Source organism: Microcaecilia unicolor, chromosome 4 (genome assembly GCF_901765095.1).
Source record: "Microcaecilia unicolor chromosome 4, aMicUni1.1, whole genome shotgun sequence".
Taxonomy (NCBI): domain Eukaryota; kingdom Metazoa; phylum Chordata; class Amphibia; order Gymnophiona; family Siphonopidae; genus Microcaecilia; species Microcaecilia unicolor.
In genome coordinates this window covers 316557869-316576173 of record NC_044034.1, presented here as the reverse complement: position 1 = coordinate 316576173, position 18305 = coordinate 316557869, and the positions used below count along the sequence as shown (strand labels likewise).

The following is an 18305-nucleotide window of genomic DNA, read 5'->3' as shown; positions in this document are numbered from 1 at the left end:
TGGCATAAACGTTGATGCTGAAATTGCTAAAACACATGTGTAAGATCTATTATTCTAGAATTAACATGGGTAACAGTGTGCGTTACCTATTTGTACATCCATCTTCAAACTATCTGCCATTGCATATTGATGCCATTTTATAATATGGCACTTGGGCAGTTCTTTGGCATATATGCATACACATATGGACATATATGCTGGTATTCTAGTCATCAAGTTTCAAGTTTATTATGGGCTTACTATCCTGCCCTTTGTGGAACCTTCAAGGTGGCTTACAATCTAACTATAGTAGAAAAATTACTACTACTACTTAACATTTCTAAAGCGCTACTAGGGTTACGCAGCGCTGTACAGTTTAACAGAGAGGGACAGTCCCTGCTTAAGGAGCTTACAATCTAAAGGACAAATGTACAGTCAGTCAAATAGGACAGTCAAATTGGGGCAGTCTAGATTTCCTGAACAGAGGTATAAAGGTTAGGTATAAACATGGTAGACAAAAGAAGTTAAGACATGAATTTTAGGGCAGGGGGGAGAACTACAGTAATTGATAGGACAGAAGGGGTGGGGGAAAAACAAGAGGGAATGAGACAAGTATCTTCCAAGGTGTTTCCCATATGCCTACTGAAGGTAAATAGAAACTTATTCATATGCATCTTGAAAAGGATATGTTTTAAGGTCAGTTTTGAATTGATCAAGTGAACTTTCCCCCAAAGTGTCTTCAGTTCCTTCATGAAACTCCATTGAGAAATATCAAGACAGGAAGTTCAGAATTAGTTTGGGTTACTGACAATTGAAAGGGCTTACTCTGGGGCATGCTCAGGCATCCTGTGGTACTTTCCAGGTTAGCAGGCGCACTCCATGCACTAAAAAATTATCTTTATTTTTACAACAGAGGGGGAGTGTTTTGGGGGTGGAGAGAGGGCGTGTCTGCGGCAATCAGTGCAGCTGCACTGCCGCATGCTAACTGATTAGCGCGTGAGCCCTTACTACCTGCAAAATAGGTGGCAGTAAGGGCTCATGCGCTAATCTGTTTTAATGGCTACAGCTAATGACAACATTAGCGCGTGGCCATTAATACAAAAAATATGAAAACTGGCCATCTTACTGCTGCGCTAATAATGGCTTTAGTGCGTGGGAGAGACTCATAAAAACATAAGAACATAAGCGTTTCCACACTGGGACAGACTGAAGGTCCATCAAGCCCAGTATCCTGTTTCCAACAGTGGCCAATCCAGGTCACAAGTGCCTGGCAAGATCCCAGAACAGTAAAAGAGATATTATGTGCTTATCTTAGAAATAAGCAGTGGATTTTCCCAAGTCCATCTTAATAATGGCTTATGGACTTTTCTTTTAGGAAATTAGCCAAACCTTTTTTAAACCCTGCTAAGCTAAATGCTATAACTAGCATAAGTGCACACTAAGGCCACTTTTCCCCTCAGCTTAATAAAAGGAGCCACAAGTCTTGTCCAATGCGAGGTGTTGGATTTTCTCCAAAGCAGTTCTGTTCAGTGGGATAGGTGTGTTGACCACAGATGGAACTCTAAAACCATTTTGTTGTTTTCCTGAAGCTTAAATTCAACAAAACTTGCCACTCACTACTTAACTCAATTAATAAGCTCATGTTTCAAAGGACAGCTTTTTTCCCTTTCCAGTCAAGAAAAGCACTGGTGGCCAACTAAGTCCTTCTATTAAAATACAGTCAGAAAATTTAATGCAAAAAGCAGGCAGGCTAGGATAATCAAAAACAAAAATTTTCTCAAGTGATTGACTAGGTTTACACCTCTTTTTCTAAACAGTGGTCTTCTCTATACCAACAGGATCATTCCACATTGCAGAATGGTCTTTTGAAGGCCAAGCACAATGCTTACCATCTGTTATTAGTAAGAGACTAAATGGGAAAAATGTTTCAATTTTTTTTTCATTTCATTTCTTTTCATTTCAAGGTTTTAGCACAAGAAAAATCATTTTAGCGTGCACAGAAACCATTGAGAAGTGCTTCCCAAACTTTTCCTGGATGCAACCCCATTTTAACAGTTCCGAAATAATGCAACACCCCCCATCTGTATAATTCCTTCTGTGCCTCTGCTCCAAGCTGACTTACAATTTCAATTGATGATGTTACTGCAGTCCCCACCTCTCACTAAGCCCATGTGCAACCACTGATCTAACACATCCCAAATTGTTTTAGAGCATGCTAAAAGGCATGAATATTGTCCAAGTTGGCCTGTTTTATCTTTAGCATTCAAGACAAATCACTAAAGACCGATCTGTTTGAAAAAGCATATCTTACTGATCCAACTTAAGTAACTGAACTCACACAACGAAACCATAACCTGCAATGAACAATATATCACTCTCCTTCTCTTGATTCTCTAATGTTCTGTAACAATATCACTCTGTATTTGTTTCATCACCGGAGGTGACTAAAACCTCACGGTACTATGTAAGCCACATTGAGCCTGCAAATAGGTGGGAAAATGTGGGGTACAAATGCAACAAATAAATAAATGTAGGGTTTTAGGGATGGGTCTTCCAATGTAGGACACAACACTGGTTGGTTCTCACAAACAGTGTTTATTGGGCAAACAGCTGGGACTCAATAAACACTGTTTGTGAGAACCAACCAGTATGCCAGCTTTCTGTGTCCTACGTTGGAAGACCCATTCTCCAACTCTACTTTCTCTCATTGCTTGTGGCATTTTCGAAGGGGCCATCTGTTCCTCCACTCTGGTAGTTTCTCCTGTCCTTATCTTTAAGATTCTCCATGCTTTAGTTCCAATTCACTTAACATACTTGTTAATTATTTCATCTAGCAACAGAGCTTTTTGTATTTCTGATCGACATCTACAGCATTTTCCTTCATTGAGGGGTGTTCCTACTAAAAATATTTTGAAGGGCTGTTCTTCTTTTCAAGTCATTCAAATCTGGAATATCTTACCTTTATTTATTAAACAGCAACTCCTCTAATTTTTTTGTTTTGGAAATATTTAAAAACACATTTATCTCAGAAATAATTGATTCAGGATGGACATTAAGACGAGCTTGTAGTCTTATGCAACTTATTGGCAGTTTCTATGTTTTAGTTGATGATTCTTATTATGAGCTGCTTTGGACCAATTATCGGATTAAGCCAGTGGCATAGCCAGATAGCCAATTTTTGGTGGGCCAGAGCCCAAGGTGGGTGGGTATGACATTTTCTCTATACCTCCATCCCCTCCTCGCCTGCCTGCAGTCTAGCATCTCTCCCTCTTTCTTCCACTCCTCACACCACTGGCGAATAAGCATCTTTCCCTCCCCTCCTCTCCCTTCCCTCACTGGCAATCTGGCAGCTATCCCCATCTCTCAACCCCCCAAGTACCTTTTAAAACTTCACTTCCAGAGGTCACTGGCAGTGAGCATTCACACAAACTAGAGAATTACATGGAGTTTGTCCTTGTTCCCACCCCGTCCCCATGGGCTCTGTCTCTGTCCCCATCCTATCCCCTCATGTTCTGTCTCTGTCCCTGTCTCGCCCCCACAGGTCTTCTACCCATCCCCAGCCCGTTCCCGCAGGCTCTGTCTCAATCTCTGCCCCGTCCCCACAGATTCTGTCCCTGTCTCTGCGGGCTCTGTCCTCATCTGAAGAACCCTCGAACACTTATGATTTTATAATTAAATCTTTTTATTAAAGTAGAAAAAGGAACAATATGCTGTGCAACTGTTGTTTATAAATCACAAGTAGAAAACAATGATAACAATGAGCAACTATAATAATCCTCCCCCTCTACTCTCCAACCCCAACAACAGCTAACTTCTACTACCCCAAGGAACCCTAATCCACCCTGTAAAAATGTCCAGGGATACAAAATACAAACCATTCTGTATGCCCTAGTAGGGGAGAAATATGCCCTATGAAGAACTGTTATAATTTTTTAATCTGTGGATGAATAATAAATCATCAACAATCTCAGGATTCAGTGTAGCTCTCTTCCTGCAATACAAGATGTCTTCTCAGAAGATGTGCTGGTAGCAGGAATGTACAGTATCCCCCACTGCAAATTTAGCCAGTTGTGGCCAGCGCTTTTGCTTGTTTTTCTAAAAAATGAAAACATCATCGTTGGGGCTCTGTCCCCATCCCTGCCCATCTCAGTGGGATCTGTCCCCGTCCCCTCAGGCTCTGTCCCCCATTCCCATCCCTGCAGTTAATGCGGGTCCCTGTTCCTGTGTCATTCTCTAACACAAGCTGCTCGCGCCAGCCCCAAAGCCTTTCCTCTGACGCAACTTCCTGTTTCCATGTAGACAGGACTTTTCAAAGGGAAAGCTCTGGGGCTGGTGTGAACAGCTTGTGTGAATCACTGCTCACTGCAAGTGACCTCCAGAAGTGAAGTTTAAAAGGTACATGGGGGGGGGGGCATTGAGATTCTGAAAGACTGGATCACCATCAGGGGCTAGGGGAGGGCAGAGAGAGAGAGAGAGAGAGAGATCTGGATTCTTCAGCTGGCAGGGCTTGGGGATCCTCCCCCCCCCACCACCACCACCACCACCACCACCACCACAGCAAGGTGTGCTGCTGCTGCTGAGTAGGTGTGTGCCTAAATTGGGTGTGCTACACCACTGGATTATCATTAAGCAGTTATAAATGCTAAATCTAACTATTAGATTAGTTTAGATGGTAGTAGAGATAGTAAAGATAACTCTTTAGCTCTCCTATCTGTCATAAAGAGGAAGAAGGGATGAGAGCAGACGGGGAAGGAACTCCTATTCAGAAGTGAAGCAAAATGACTTACTCAGTGTGACTGTCTCGTTAATTCTGAAGCTGCAGAGGACTCGGTCCACGTTGCGGGTATGACGGAACCCATTGCCTCTGACCACCACTTGAAACGATGCTGTAAGAAAAGAAAGAAGTGAGTTATGCTACAGAATCAGTTGCCAAAATAGTAACATAGTAAATGACAGCAGATAAAGACCTGTACGGTCCATCCAGTCTGCCCAACAGGATAAACTCATTTTACATGGTATGTGATACTCGATATGTATACCTGAGTTTGATTTGTCCTTGTCATTCTCAGTCTACCCAGCACTCTTCTGGTACTAAAAGTTCTGAAGCTAATATCGAAGACCCCTAAAAGTTACACTCAAGCCCATCCATATCTATTCAGTCACGATCAGGGCGTAGACCATGGAAATCTGCAGAGATTCACATAAGATATGCAGTTTCTCATCAGTGCCTACCAAGCAGCACTTCTAACATTAAGAGGAGAAAAACGATCGAGTCAAGCTGTCCATGAATCATTTGGCCATGCGGCATATCGAAAAAAAAAAAATCCTCTCCATATCTTTCACTTTGATTGGCCACAAGATCCCTTCATTTGTTTACGAACAGCACAAGCAGAACTGCTTTTCCCTCTCCAGAATGATTTATGCCATGGCTCGACAGCATCACAAAACACTCAGAACAAATGTCAAAACTGAGACAATGGAAAAGCAGATTGTAAAATAATAAGAGGTGGTTTAATAAAAAGAGCACATTCTGTTCAGGGGTTTTTTTGGCAATAAAACCACTGAACAGTTTTACACTCTAATACCTACACCACCAACGCACACACATGACGTCACATACAGCATGTGGATGCCTTACAGTCCAGTCAACACCCTGCCGTGGGTCATTGCTTGCCTATATTAATTTAAAGGGCAAGAAGGCAAAGAAACAACTGATGGGCTGTGGTGGATTAAAAAATTTGGTTATGTGAATCCCAGGAGAAGCAAAAATATCTGATGGAAGGTGTATCCTTGCACTTCTTAAAAACCTCATCTCACCTGTTGTGGGTATAAGCTTTTCATTTTTGGGTATTCTTCTCAATCTATTTCAACTACAATGGAAGCTCTGGAATGAGGGGACACAGGACAAAGATGAAAGAGGACAGACTCAGAAGTAATCCAAAGAAATACTTCTTTACGGAAAGGGTGGTGGATGCATGGAACAGCCTCTCAGTGGAGACCAAGACTGTATCTGAATTCAAGAAAGTGTATGACAAACATGTGGGATCTCTTTTTGTTTTGTTACATTTGTACCCCATGCTTTCCCACTCATGGCAGGCTCAATGTGGCTTACATATTGTATACAGGTACTTATTTGTACCTGGGGCAATGGAGGGTTAAGTGACTTGCCCAGAGTCACAAGGAGCTGCCTGTGCATGAAGTGGGAATTGAACTCAGTTCCTCAGGACCAAAGTCCACCACCCTAACCACTAGACCACTCCTCCTCTCCTCTTTGGGAGAGGAAGGGATATGAGATGGTATGGAGGGCAGACTGGAGCGGTCATATGGCCTTTATCTGCTGTCATTTTCTCTGTTTCTATTTCTGCTTTCTGTTCAGTTTACGCTTATCGATCCCAAAGGATTGCCCACAGCAGCTTGCAGCAAGCTAAAAATACATGACTCAATATTCTGCAGTGACAGCGATCACTTTTTTTAAAAACGTTGGCCATGGTGTTTGAAGTAATACATATATCTTCAGAGCCACTATACCCCAAATTCTATATAGTGTGAGTAGAATTGTGCACACAAATCTGGGTGTTTTTTGATTTGCGTGTGGAACTCAATTGTTTAACAAGCCAATTAGCACAGATAATTTATTTTTATTTTATTTTGTTACATTTGTACCCCACGCTTTCCCACTCATGGCAGGCTCAATGTGGCTTACATGGGGCAATGGAGGTTTAAGTGACTTGCCCAGAGTCACAAAGAGCTGCCTGTGCTGGGAATCAAACTCAGTTCCTCAGTTCCCCAGGACCAAAGTCCACCACCCTAACCACTAGGCCACTCCTCCACTTAGCAAGCAATTATTGGCCCTAATTGGCACTAATTAGAATGTTTGTGCATGACTCGCCAAGCGCATTCTATAAAGGAGTCCCCATAAATTTGACCTCGCAGATCTCAAAAGGGGACGTAACCATGGGAGGAGCATGGACGGATCATGGACGTTCCTGAAATTTATGCGCAGAGTTATAGAATAACCTGCTCTGTGCCTAAAGTTAGGAATGAGCATTTACAGAAGCTTTTCATTGGCGCAAATAGCTGTGCCTAAATTTTAGTCATATGGACAGCACTATGCATATTCTATAAATTGCATCTAACGTTTAGGTGCGATTTATAGAATACTCGTAGGTGCGTTTTCCATCAGCACTGATTTTTTTTGGCACCAAATATAGAATCTGGCCCTATGTGGAAAGACAGCAGCTCTGAATATGCATAATGTGGTCACCACTATACATATAACAAAGCAGTTTAATTCAGGGCAGCCTTTTTTCAGTCCTTAACTGTTTAGCTACACGAATAGTGGATGAATGTTGCCAATATATATAATTGGGTGCTGCACCCTGCAGACCACTGCTCTAGTTCTATACAGGTAGTGCCACGGATTTTGGCCAGCAAACACATTAATCCCTTTGAATATTGGTCCAACAGTTCATAAAATACACCACACACAAATTTGTATATTAAAACACAAAATACAGACAGCAACTTGTAAATTCCTACACATACTAACAACCAAATTGGCTGTGTCACAAAAACCCTTATTTTAGAAGCCCTTTTCACGATTTCCATGTGTAAATAATGGCATATATATATATATGGCATACACCTGTAAGCAGTGGCTGGCCAAAGGACAAACCACCACAGGAGATGTTGTGTAATCACACTTTATTCAAAGCATCAATCAAGGTCCTTTGATTGGTGCTTTGAATCAGTGGCATAGATACATGGGGCCAGGGGGGCCTGGGCCCCCGTAGATTGGCCCTGGACCCCTGCCGATGACCCTCTCGACCCCCCCTTCCACCGCCAACCCGCTGTCGTCTGCCTTTGCTGGCGGGGGACCCCAACCCCTGCCAGCCGAGGTCCTCTTCTTCTCGCAAAAGGCTTCCTTCTGTTTCTGACGTCCTGCACAACAGAAACAGAAGGAAGAAGAGGACCTCGGCTGGCGGGGGTTGGGGTCCCCTGCCAGCAATGGTAGGCGACGGCAGGTTCGCGGGGGGGGGGGGCAAAGTTGGTGGCGGTGGCAGGGGGCAGCAATGGCGGGGGGGGGTGTCGGAATGGCGGAGGGGGGGTCGGCGCCGCCGGGGGGGGGGGGGGTTAAATGTGCCCCCTCACCTCGGGCTGTGGACCCCCCTCCCACCGAAGTCTGGCTACGCCCCTGCTTTGAATAGACTTTGAACAAAGTGTGTTTAAACAATACCTCCAGTGGTGGTTTGTACTTTGGCCAGCCTCTACTTCTTCCTGTTTGTGCTGCTGTTTACTAAAGGATTTTTCCTATACACCTGTATGTACCAATTTTAGACAGTCACTATTTGCATGTGAAAAGCCGCACTATCTGTAGATTGCAAGGGAGGTAGTTTTGAGCTGAGCTTGGGCAGAATCAAAATCTACAGTATATCCCCCATTTACAAGGGTAGGTTTTTCAAAATGGCTGACATACATGTGCGTTGATACCCACATGTGTAAGTTCTGAACTGTCATGTTACATGTGTAAATATCATCAGTACTATATGTGTAGGGAGCCACGTTTCCTCCATTAATTTTTTTCCCATGTTTTTAGCCGTATAGTGAGCCTAGGATCCTGCTAAGGCAGGGGTTCTTAACCATAGATTTCAGGGAGTCTGTGAACTTGGGTGAGAAAACAATTATAACTTTATTTTCACTAACTGAAATGTAGATTTTCATTCAATAAAGAATATAGGCAAACAAATTAATTTATGGCCTCTAGCCCCCAAATGTTTGTTAACTTCACAGAACCAGGTATATTTGGTTGTGTGAAGCACCTTTTTCTCTGAAAGTGTGCAATTGATAATGGTCAAGACAGTTTGCATTTCAAAGATTCTTTTGTACCTAAACATCAATACAAGCTGTTAATCCTATGATTCTAGGAAGAATCTATTCAAAAGACCCCATTGTGATTGTTCTCCATAAAGTCTTCCTTTTCTCTGCCTCTTTCTCACCTATGCATTAATAAAGAAGCACATTAAATTGTATTTTGGTATCTGTATTTTGAGCATAATTGGTTTCCTTTGTAATATAATCTATATCTATGTATTGCATTTTATACATTTAAATACATTTTTCTAAGAACGGATCCGTAGGTTTCACCAGACTCTCAAAGGGGTCCATGGCAGAAAAAGGTTAGGTACCCCCATGCTATGGGTGCTAACAGTGAAACTTGGAGACTCTACTAAACACTTCTACTCAACTCTGACCTCACTAGTTGTCAGGGAGTAGTGTCTTCCGCGGTGACCAGTGTTAAAATGACGGGAGGAGACTTGATTTGAAGGGAACTTCCCTAGGGTATAAAACCCTGTGCTCAATACAAATCTCAGTCTTTGGCTCCTTGCCTCCTCAGCTGAATGGCCTGCCGTCTTCCAAATCTAAGCTAAAAGCCCACCTTTTTTGATGCTGCTTTTAACTCCTAACCCTTATTCACTTTGTTCAGAACCCTTATTTTATCATCCTCACTTTAATATTCCCTTATCTCTTGTTTGTTTTGTTCTGTCTGTCTGTCCTAATTAGATTGTAAGCTCTGTCGAGCAGGGACTGGCTCTTCATGTTTAAGTGTACAGCGCTGCGTACGTCTAGTAGTGCTTTAGAAATGATAAGTAGTAGTAGTAGTAGTAGTAGTACTGGTATATGAGGGGAGAGGAATCGAGCCTAAAGACTCTAACCATCTAAGCCAAAGCAAGTACCTGGCTACCCTACTTAAGTTCTGTGCTGTGAAGGGGGAGCAGTAGGAATGGGGAACCTGCAGCACCTATTCCTAGGCCTAAAGAGTAGATGGTCATAGTTGTGTATTTTCAACAGGGCGACCAGGGCCATCTATGAACTATACAGGTTCCTGGAACAGCTCTATCTATATAGCTATGTTTATACATAGATACAGATATAAAGGTAAACTACATAGATAGATAGACAGATAGATATAGATAGATATACAGATATGGAGGTAAAGCGTTTTTTCTTCTCTTCCTGAAAACCAATGCCATTCTCTAGACAGCTGCACATTCTGGGTCACTGAATAGGTTTACAGTGCTACAGGAATGTACTATGAAAATATTATATGGATACCTATACCAATGTGGTCTATCCCTTTGAAGGACAATTATCAAACCCAATTAACTGGGTAAAAAAAACTATTTTTCTGGGTACATTGCCCTGGAACTCAACTTTAGAGCAACTGAAAGCTAGGCACGGAGGGCCCAATTGGCACTTGGCAGCACTTTTGCTGTCCACCACCAGTGTTAAACCCGGGTATTCAATGCTGGGCCATTTCCAGTGATTGGCATTGAATATTCAGGGGGGTTTTAACTGCTAAAAAGTTAACCCATTAAGCCAATATTCAGCGCTAACTAGTTAATTTTTTAGCAGTTAAAGATAGGCCTGCTATTTATGCAGCCTATCTGCTGAACATAGCCAATTGAGCACTGAATATCTATGCCTAACTGGCTATGTCGCACAGTATAGCTATTAGCAGCTAGATACTTAGCGAGAGATAACCAGTCATCTCCCACTGAATATTCGCGGTCAGGCACCAATATGCTATTTAACCGGTCAGTGGCCATGTCTGGCCAGTTAAATAGATTTGAATACATTTGCCACACTAAAAAGGAGCATTCCCAAGTGTGTGTTTTCGTTTGGGGACTGAAGTCTGCACAAAACAGGATTTGCAATTACATGCGATAGACGCAAATTTGTTTCCTTCCCTCATTTCCCTGCGTGCAAAGAAAGGAGATATAAAGTCTGTGGGTACTTTTGTGCCCAGGTTCACAAATTTTCAAAGAACAATAATGCAGATAGCTTCTCTTTAAAATCTACCTAAAGATCCATATTTAAGCAAGTTATTGAAAATTAGCCCTTCCATCCCTCCTATGTAAAGTACCGACGACACATGCTCTCCATCTCACTGCACTGCTAAGAATGGCCAGAGTGGATAAAAGACACTGGCTTACATGGACTGGAACACTGCATCCACTTGCTCTGCCTTGTTACTACTACTACTATTTAGCATTTCTATAGCGCTACAAGGCGTACGCAGCGCTGCACAAACATAGAAGAAAGACAGTCCGTGCTCAAAGAGCTTACAATCTAATAGACAAAAAATAAAGTAAGCAAATCAAATCAATTAATGTGTACAGGAAGGAGGAGAGGAGGTTACAAGTGGTTACAAGTGGTTACGAGTCAAAAGCAATGTTAAAGAGGTGGGCTTTCAGTCTAGATTTAAAGGTGGCCAAGGATGGGGCAAGACGTAGGGTCTGAACAATGAAAACTATTTTCTTTTATCTTTGAGCAGATATAATTCCCCTGCTTCGGCAATAGTTGTTATGTTAATGTGTCCCCAGTGGAGTTGGGTGGTGGGGCACTGGGTCCCATTTCCCATATCATATAGGTTCTGAGTCTCAGCCTAATGGATATGACGGTCCTGCCTTCAGCTCATATCGTGAAGATCTTACAGTCAGATCTTACACAAAGGCTGTTTCACGCTGAACAATAAACGAAGCTGCTCTCCACAGTGATACTGAAGAGACACACTAATGCAACCCCTGCCAGACTGTTAAACAAATCAGGGTGACTTATACCATAAATCATAATATCAAACAACAATCAGTATATTGTTAGAGAATGATTAATGGCTCCCTTCAGTGGCCGTTCTCTTCTTAGCCCCCGGGTTTGAAGAGGCTGACAGGTCTGAGCTTAATCCATCAACTCCCTCTCTGTCACTCGCCAAGTTTCAAGTTTCAGGTTTATTAAAATTTGATACACCACACCATTGGCAATCCTTCTGAGTGGTTTACACTTTAAAAAATCATAGAAATCAAGAAAAACAGCTACAATAAAGAATAGGAAAGCAGAATATAGACGGATTACAAGAAAACACCCTCTGGATATTTTTTCTAAACCTTAATAAGGAACTCACCTTTCTCACAGCGTTGAAAATATTCCACTGGTGAAGACATATGTGCAGAAGTGAAAGGACCTTCAATAAACTGGCTTTAGACCTTGATGGGATCTAAACTTTGGTTTCTGATTCTTATGCTTTAATGCTTTAACCACAGGCTGCCAGATTTTTTTTTTTTTAAGTGGGGGGGGGGGGGGGGGGTTAATTATAGTTTGTTATTAGCCTCCCTCCCCTGTATTTTAATGAGCAATTGTTCAAGAACATGAGAATTTTTAGATGAGGGTCCTGTGCCTGATGGTAGCCAATCCAGGTCAGAAGTACCTTGCAGATCCCAAATAGGAAAGGATTTGGATTTTCTACAGCCCTGTTTTGTCAGGTTGTGCCTAATTTTCTGTGGCTTTTGTATATTATAGATGGAGAGATGTGACTTGCATACAATAGCTTTAAAGCAGGCCCCTCTTGGGCTGGGATGTTTGCAGCCATCAATATTTGGCATCCTAAGCACTTATCTAGGTTACATGTTCCTACATCTGGGCCTGATTCGATCTAGTGTGATTCTCTTGTGCTTAGTCCTTTTGAAGTAACATATTTCTCTTATGTTTTGAAGTAACATATTTCTCTTATGTAGATGATATATCTCTAATATTTCCTGAGTGAGGAGTTTTCAGAAGACTATACTGCCAGATGTCAGAGGTGTTTGATTCCATTTCGACATGGATGTTCGCAAATGGTCTGAAAATTAATCTGGATAAAACAAATATTTTTGGGTAGCAGGTAAAGAAGTTAAGTTGCCACAAGAGAAAATAAAATTAGCCTCGGCTGAAGTCCCCAATTCAAATGGGTATACAAATCTGGATTCTTCTCCAACTATGGAAAAACAAGTGAATACAATCACCAAATTAAACCATTTTTAAAGCTGTCTCAATTTAGGACAATCATGCAAATCTATGATATTGAGTCAGATGATTACTGCAATATTGTTTCTTTTAGGATTACCTGAAACACAATTACACAAATCCAAATTGAGGTTGCAAAAATGATTGTGGGAGCAAATGATTAAGATCATGATACCTCATTGCTCCCTGAATTGCATTGGCTGACGGCAAAGGCTAGGATTACTTTTAAATTAATTTGTTCATCTTTAAGATTCTATGTGATCTAACTCACGAATATCTTTTTATTCCCCATCTAAAGCGTTATGCCTGCTCAGGAAGTTCACCGCCGTTGTCTTGACTTTCTTTCATCTCAAGCTATTCTTGATCCATTTCAACTGGCTTTCGCCCTCTTCATTCAACTGAAATAGCGCTGATAAAGCTCCAATGACCTATTCCTGGCCAGATCCAAAGGTTCTCTATTCTATCCTCATCCCTTCTCGATCTATCTGCTGCTTTTGACACTGTTGATCACCGCCTACTGCTTGATACGCTGTCCTCACTTGGATTTCAAGGCTCTATTCTTTCCTGGTTTTCTTCTTATCTCTCTCATTGTACTTAGTGTATACTCTAGTGGATCCTCCTCCACTTCTATCCCATTATCAGTTGGTGTACTTCAGGGATCTGTCCTGGAACCTCTTCTTTTCTCTATCTATACTTCCTCCCTTGGTACTCTGATATTATCCCATGGTTTTCAGTATAACCTTTACGCTGATGACTCCCAGATCTACCTCTCCACACGAGAAATTTCAGCAGGAATCCAGGCCAAACTATCAGCCTGCCTGTCTGACATTGCTGCATGGATGTCTCACCCCGCCATCTGAACTAAACACGACCAAGACTAAGCTTCTTATCTTTCTCCCTAAACCAACCTCTCCTTTTCCCCCGTTCTCTGTCTCTGTGGAAAACACTCTCATCCTCCCTGTCTTGTCTGCTCGAAACCTTGGGGGTCATCTTCTGAGCACACTACCAGAACCGTTATCCACACTCTTTCCACCTCTCACTTAGACTATTGCAACTTGCTTCTCACAGGTCTCCCACTAAGCCATCTCTCTCCCCTTCAATCTGTTCAAAATTCTGCTGCAATGACTTATATTCCGCCAGTGTCACTATGCTCATATTAGACCTCTCCTCAAATCATTTCATTGGCTCCCTATCCATTTCAGCATACAGTTCAAACTCCTCTTATGACTTACTAGTGCATTCACTCTGCAGCTCCTCAGTACCTCTCCAATTTTATCTCTCCCTACAACTCCTCCCTGGGAAAGTAGTAGTAGCATGTGTTCCAGTGATATCAACTTGGTGGAAGTTGATAGACAGACAGACAGAGAACTTTGACTGGTAGGGGCCCGGCTTTGTGGAATGAATTGCTGTGTAGTATTGGCAAAATCACTTGTTATAAAATACTTTTAGGATAATTGTTAAAGGCTTTCTTTTTATCTTAAATTTGACCAGTGGCATAGCTACATGGGGCCAACGGGGGCCTAGGCTCCCCCAAATTTCCTGTGGGCCCTGGGTTTGCTGGAGGGGGTCCCCAACCCCCGCCAGTTAAAGCATTGTCCTGCACTGGTCTCCGGTGCTGCTGGGTTGCCTGCCCTGCTCTGTCTTCCCCTCACGTCCGGCATGCTCTGTTTAGTGAAACTGAGAATGCTCAGTTTCACTAAAGAAGCATTCAGGACATGAGGGGAAGACAGAGCAGGGCAGGCAACTGGGTGGTGCTGGAGATTGGCGCTGGACAAGGCTTCAGCTGGTGGGGGTTGGGAACCCCTGCCAGTCAAGGTAGTTGCTGAGGCAGTGGGTGGGGAGCGACAGGGCGGCGGTGGGATGGCAGACCAAAATGTGCCCCCCCCCACCTCGGACTCTGGCCCCCTCCTACCGCGAGGTCCGGCTACGCCCTTGAGTTAACATCTCTTAAATAGGTGTATAACTGTCTTGCCTTATCTGCCAGGCTGTTAATGTGCAGTGGTGAGGCTGTCTGTACGGGAAGATGCCAAGATTGCTCCCAACAGTTAACACAAAGGCTTTTTGAAGTTGCTGTGTTGTAATTTGAGTAATTATCATCCTGTAGTAACTGCAAACTCTTACAGCACTTTAGCAGCTCACCTGCTTTGCTGCTTATTGTGCTGGGTGGAAATAGTTAGCAGTAGCTGTTAACTGTGTTGCAGTAGCTGCCACAGTTAACACCTGGTAACTAGCTCTGTGTTAACTGTAAGGCCTGCCTAGTCCCCATCCACTCTCCACCCTGTTCCACATTAGCTGTTTAATGCAAAGATGCCATATTAGCGTTTGCCAACAGCTGTGTTAAAAGCTAGTGGTGCAGATTAGTAAATAGACCACAATTTCCCTCTCCATCACGTGATAGTGAGGATTTGATAACCTACATTATACTCTTGATAGTACTCAGCCCTTAACATGTACCTCCTAATTCTTTGTATCTGAGAAGTACAGGCAGGATCTGCAATATTTTACCACTGATGGACGGCACTGAATTTCCTACACAGTAAGGGCATTTGGAAGTACAGGCAAATGCAGCTGATTAGATGCGAGGATGGTATCCTGAAGACCATATCCTTATTTTATGCATTATGAGCTACTGTCTTTCATCTTCTGATCTGGCCCCCTTTCCCCCTCAGATTATCACTGGAATGCTTTGCATAATTCACTTATATTTTCTAGCATTTCTATCTTTTGTTTATGCTGTTTCAACCTGAGGGAAGAAAGTGTTGATTCCTGAAAGTTAGTTGAGGAATAGAATTAGATCAATAAAATGACATCTTACATTTTTTGGCTGGGAGGAGGGGCAAAGAGTTTGTTTTTATTTAATAATCCTTTATTTGTTGTTATATCCAGCCGGGATAGGAAGCACGCAAGAGTTAATAGGAAAGTAGGTAAAGGGGCAGGCAGATGCTGGCCAGACACCGAGGGACGTGCTTGCCTTCTGAAATCTATTAAAACTTGCAGACACAAGAACTCTGAATTCCTGATTCGGCAGGCGCTTCTCCAGCAGAGGGTTACCACATGTTTCAGACAGGCCCTGGCGGAATTACAGGGCTCAGTTTTCATATGTGTGAGTTCTCCTGGACTCCTTGCATCTAGTGCTCTCCCTGCGGTACACTTCACCCTTGCAGGATGTGCTCTCTAAAATGATTGACAAGAGGTTGCCTTCTGTCTCGAGTCACACTGTTAAATATTCTAGGGGTCTTTTTATAAAAGTGTGCCGAAATCAGGGCTTAATTTGAGATTTTAGTGTGCACTAAAACCCAGATTTAACACAGTACTTTTAGGGCATTTTCCATTTTTTAAATTTCAGGTTGTGTATTAATGTTAATGCGGCTGTGCGGTGTTTTGCAGCTTACTGTCCTACCAGAGCGTTGCGGTCTCAAGATTTGAATTGCTGGTTGGTTCCTTTGTTTCATCAAGTTCGTTTGGAGGAAATTTGAACTCAGTTTTCTTTGTAGCCGGCCTTTCTCTGTGGTATCTATTCCAGGGCCACCAAGCGGGGAGGGGCTTGGGGGGGGGGGGGGAATCCCCAGGCCTGGCCCCAGCAAGCTTCTCCCTGCCTGCTTCTGGGTCTGTCCTCTCCTAATCCTGCGTGCCGCCCAGGACCTGGTTGATTGCATTAGCACGATATCGCATTAATGCAATCATCCAGGTCCCGACACTGGCACAGACAGGAGCAGAAGAGGACAGATTGTGGGAGCCAGCAGGCAGGAAGAGGCTTGCTGGCACCGGGCCCCCCATTTGGAGGTAGAGACAGAAAGGTAAGAGGGCAGGCGGGAGGGAGGAAGGGAGCAGCAGCATGAGGAGGTGGTGGCACGCATTGGTCTAGTTCTGCCCCGGCCCGGCGGTCCGGTTCTGCGCTGGGCCTGGCAGTGTCTCTCAGTGGTCCTGTTCTCTTCCTTTGGCTATGTGCCAGCTCTCTACTGTATCTCAGTTTAAAAAGCAGTTGAAAAGCGTTTGCTTGAGGGAGGGTCTTCAGGTGTTTCTGGAGCTTTGCCTGTTCATCTGTTTTGTTGTAATGTTTTAAAGTGTTTTTAATGAGTGTTATATTGTATCCCAGCTAGATGGCTGGATAGGTGGGTTATAAAACTATGAAATAAATAAATGAGTAACTGTATAAAGTTAACGTGGAAGTCCTTATTGCCTCTTATTTAGGAGGTGGTAAGTGCTCCTGTGTTAATTCCATATTAGTTAGAGCGAACTAATGCAAATGCGCTAGCTGATTAATGCTTCCATGCCCATTCTCTGCCCATGACACACCCCTCCATGAAATATTGCTGAAAAAATACCTACCTCGCGACTTAACGTGTGCAACAAGCAATACTTTAACGCATTAGCGGTAGTCTGTTTTTCCTTAGTGCAAGGAAGTGCATGTTACACACTTTTTGCAAAAGGGTTCCGTAGTGCATTTATTTGGATTTAGTAAACACTTTTCATTGGCAGGTCAAGGTGGAGTTACATTTTGGTACAATAGGTGGTTTTCCTGACCCCAGAAGTGTTATGAATGCCTGAAGTGCTTTCTGGAAATAGCACTAGGGGTAATATTCAGTTCGCAGCAATAAGCGGTTTTTAAGCAGTTGACAGTGAAGGCTGAATTAAGACCAGATAGTCATTGCAAGGCCACATCTGGGCTACAGCACTGAATATCCAGGTAAATGCAATCATCCAATTAGGCCAGCCTTTTTGTTCTCCTAACTTTATCCACTTACTTAACTGGTTAGTGGACTGGATATCACCACTAACTGGTTAAGATGCTGGCTCTGGCCAAGCTCCACCCCAGACCGCTCTGGCACTAACCAGACAGTGCCACGGCACTCAAGAGGCAGTATCCACTTAAGTGCTGCAGAATACTTGGCAGATGACCAACTCAGTGAGGTTTAACCAGGCAGGAGTCTCTCTCCTGCTCAGTGAAACCCTTTCGAATATCGGGGCCACTGATAATAATATACAGTTGCACACAAGCATCTCTCAGACCAGGCCCGCATCACTTACCTCCTGCACATATACTAGAAGGTTCGGCTGCTAGAATTTCAATGCATGATTTCTTCAAAATCTGGAAGTGAAGGCAGAGTACGGGATGAGAATGATAAGACTAAGTACGCTACCCCTAATCTGCATACACTTTACTTTTTTCTTTCCTATATAAGATTGTAGGTCATTTCTTTGTCTTCTCTCTATATATAAGTATACTGTAAACCACTCAAAGCTGAAAAAAACTTGGAAACTTGGAATATCTTAAGTATTGGCAGAGATGGCAGCGAACATGGGTAGACTTGCCCTCCCCCCCTCAACATTCAAAACCATTTAACTGGCCAAGAACGGCACCTGGCCGGTTAAATGGCACTTCACTGTCTATCTGGTGATATTCAGTGGGGACAGCCGGTTATCCCCCTCTGAATACTCCTGGTTAGTGTCTAAGAGAAACCAGCTGTATTGCGCATTATAGCCAGCTA

The 18305-nt window shown here is 43.1% G+C and overlaps 1 protein-coding gene across 1 annotated transcript in view; it reads right to left on the bottom strand.

Annotated features, from left to right (window-relative positions):
* ANTXR1 (ANTXR cell adhesion molecule 1) overlaps positions 1-18305 on the bottom strand; it is a 269622-nt gene that overhangs the window by 154777 nt on the left and 96540 nt on the right. The window contains exons 9-10 of the mRNA XM_030201863.1: positions 17845-17905; positions 4767-4865 (exon numbers count right to left, since the gene is read on the bottom strand). Coding sequence (XP_030057723.1) covers positions 4767-4865; positions 17845-17905 — 160 coding nt within the window. The remainder of the gene's footprint in view (positions 1-4766; positions 4866-17844; positions 17906-18305) is intronic.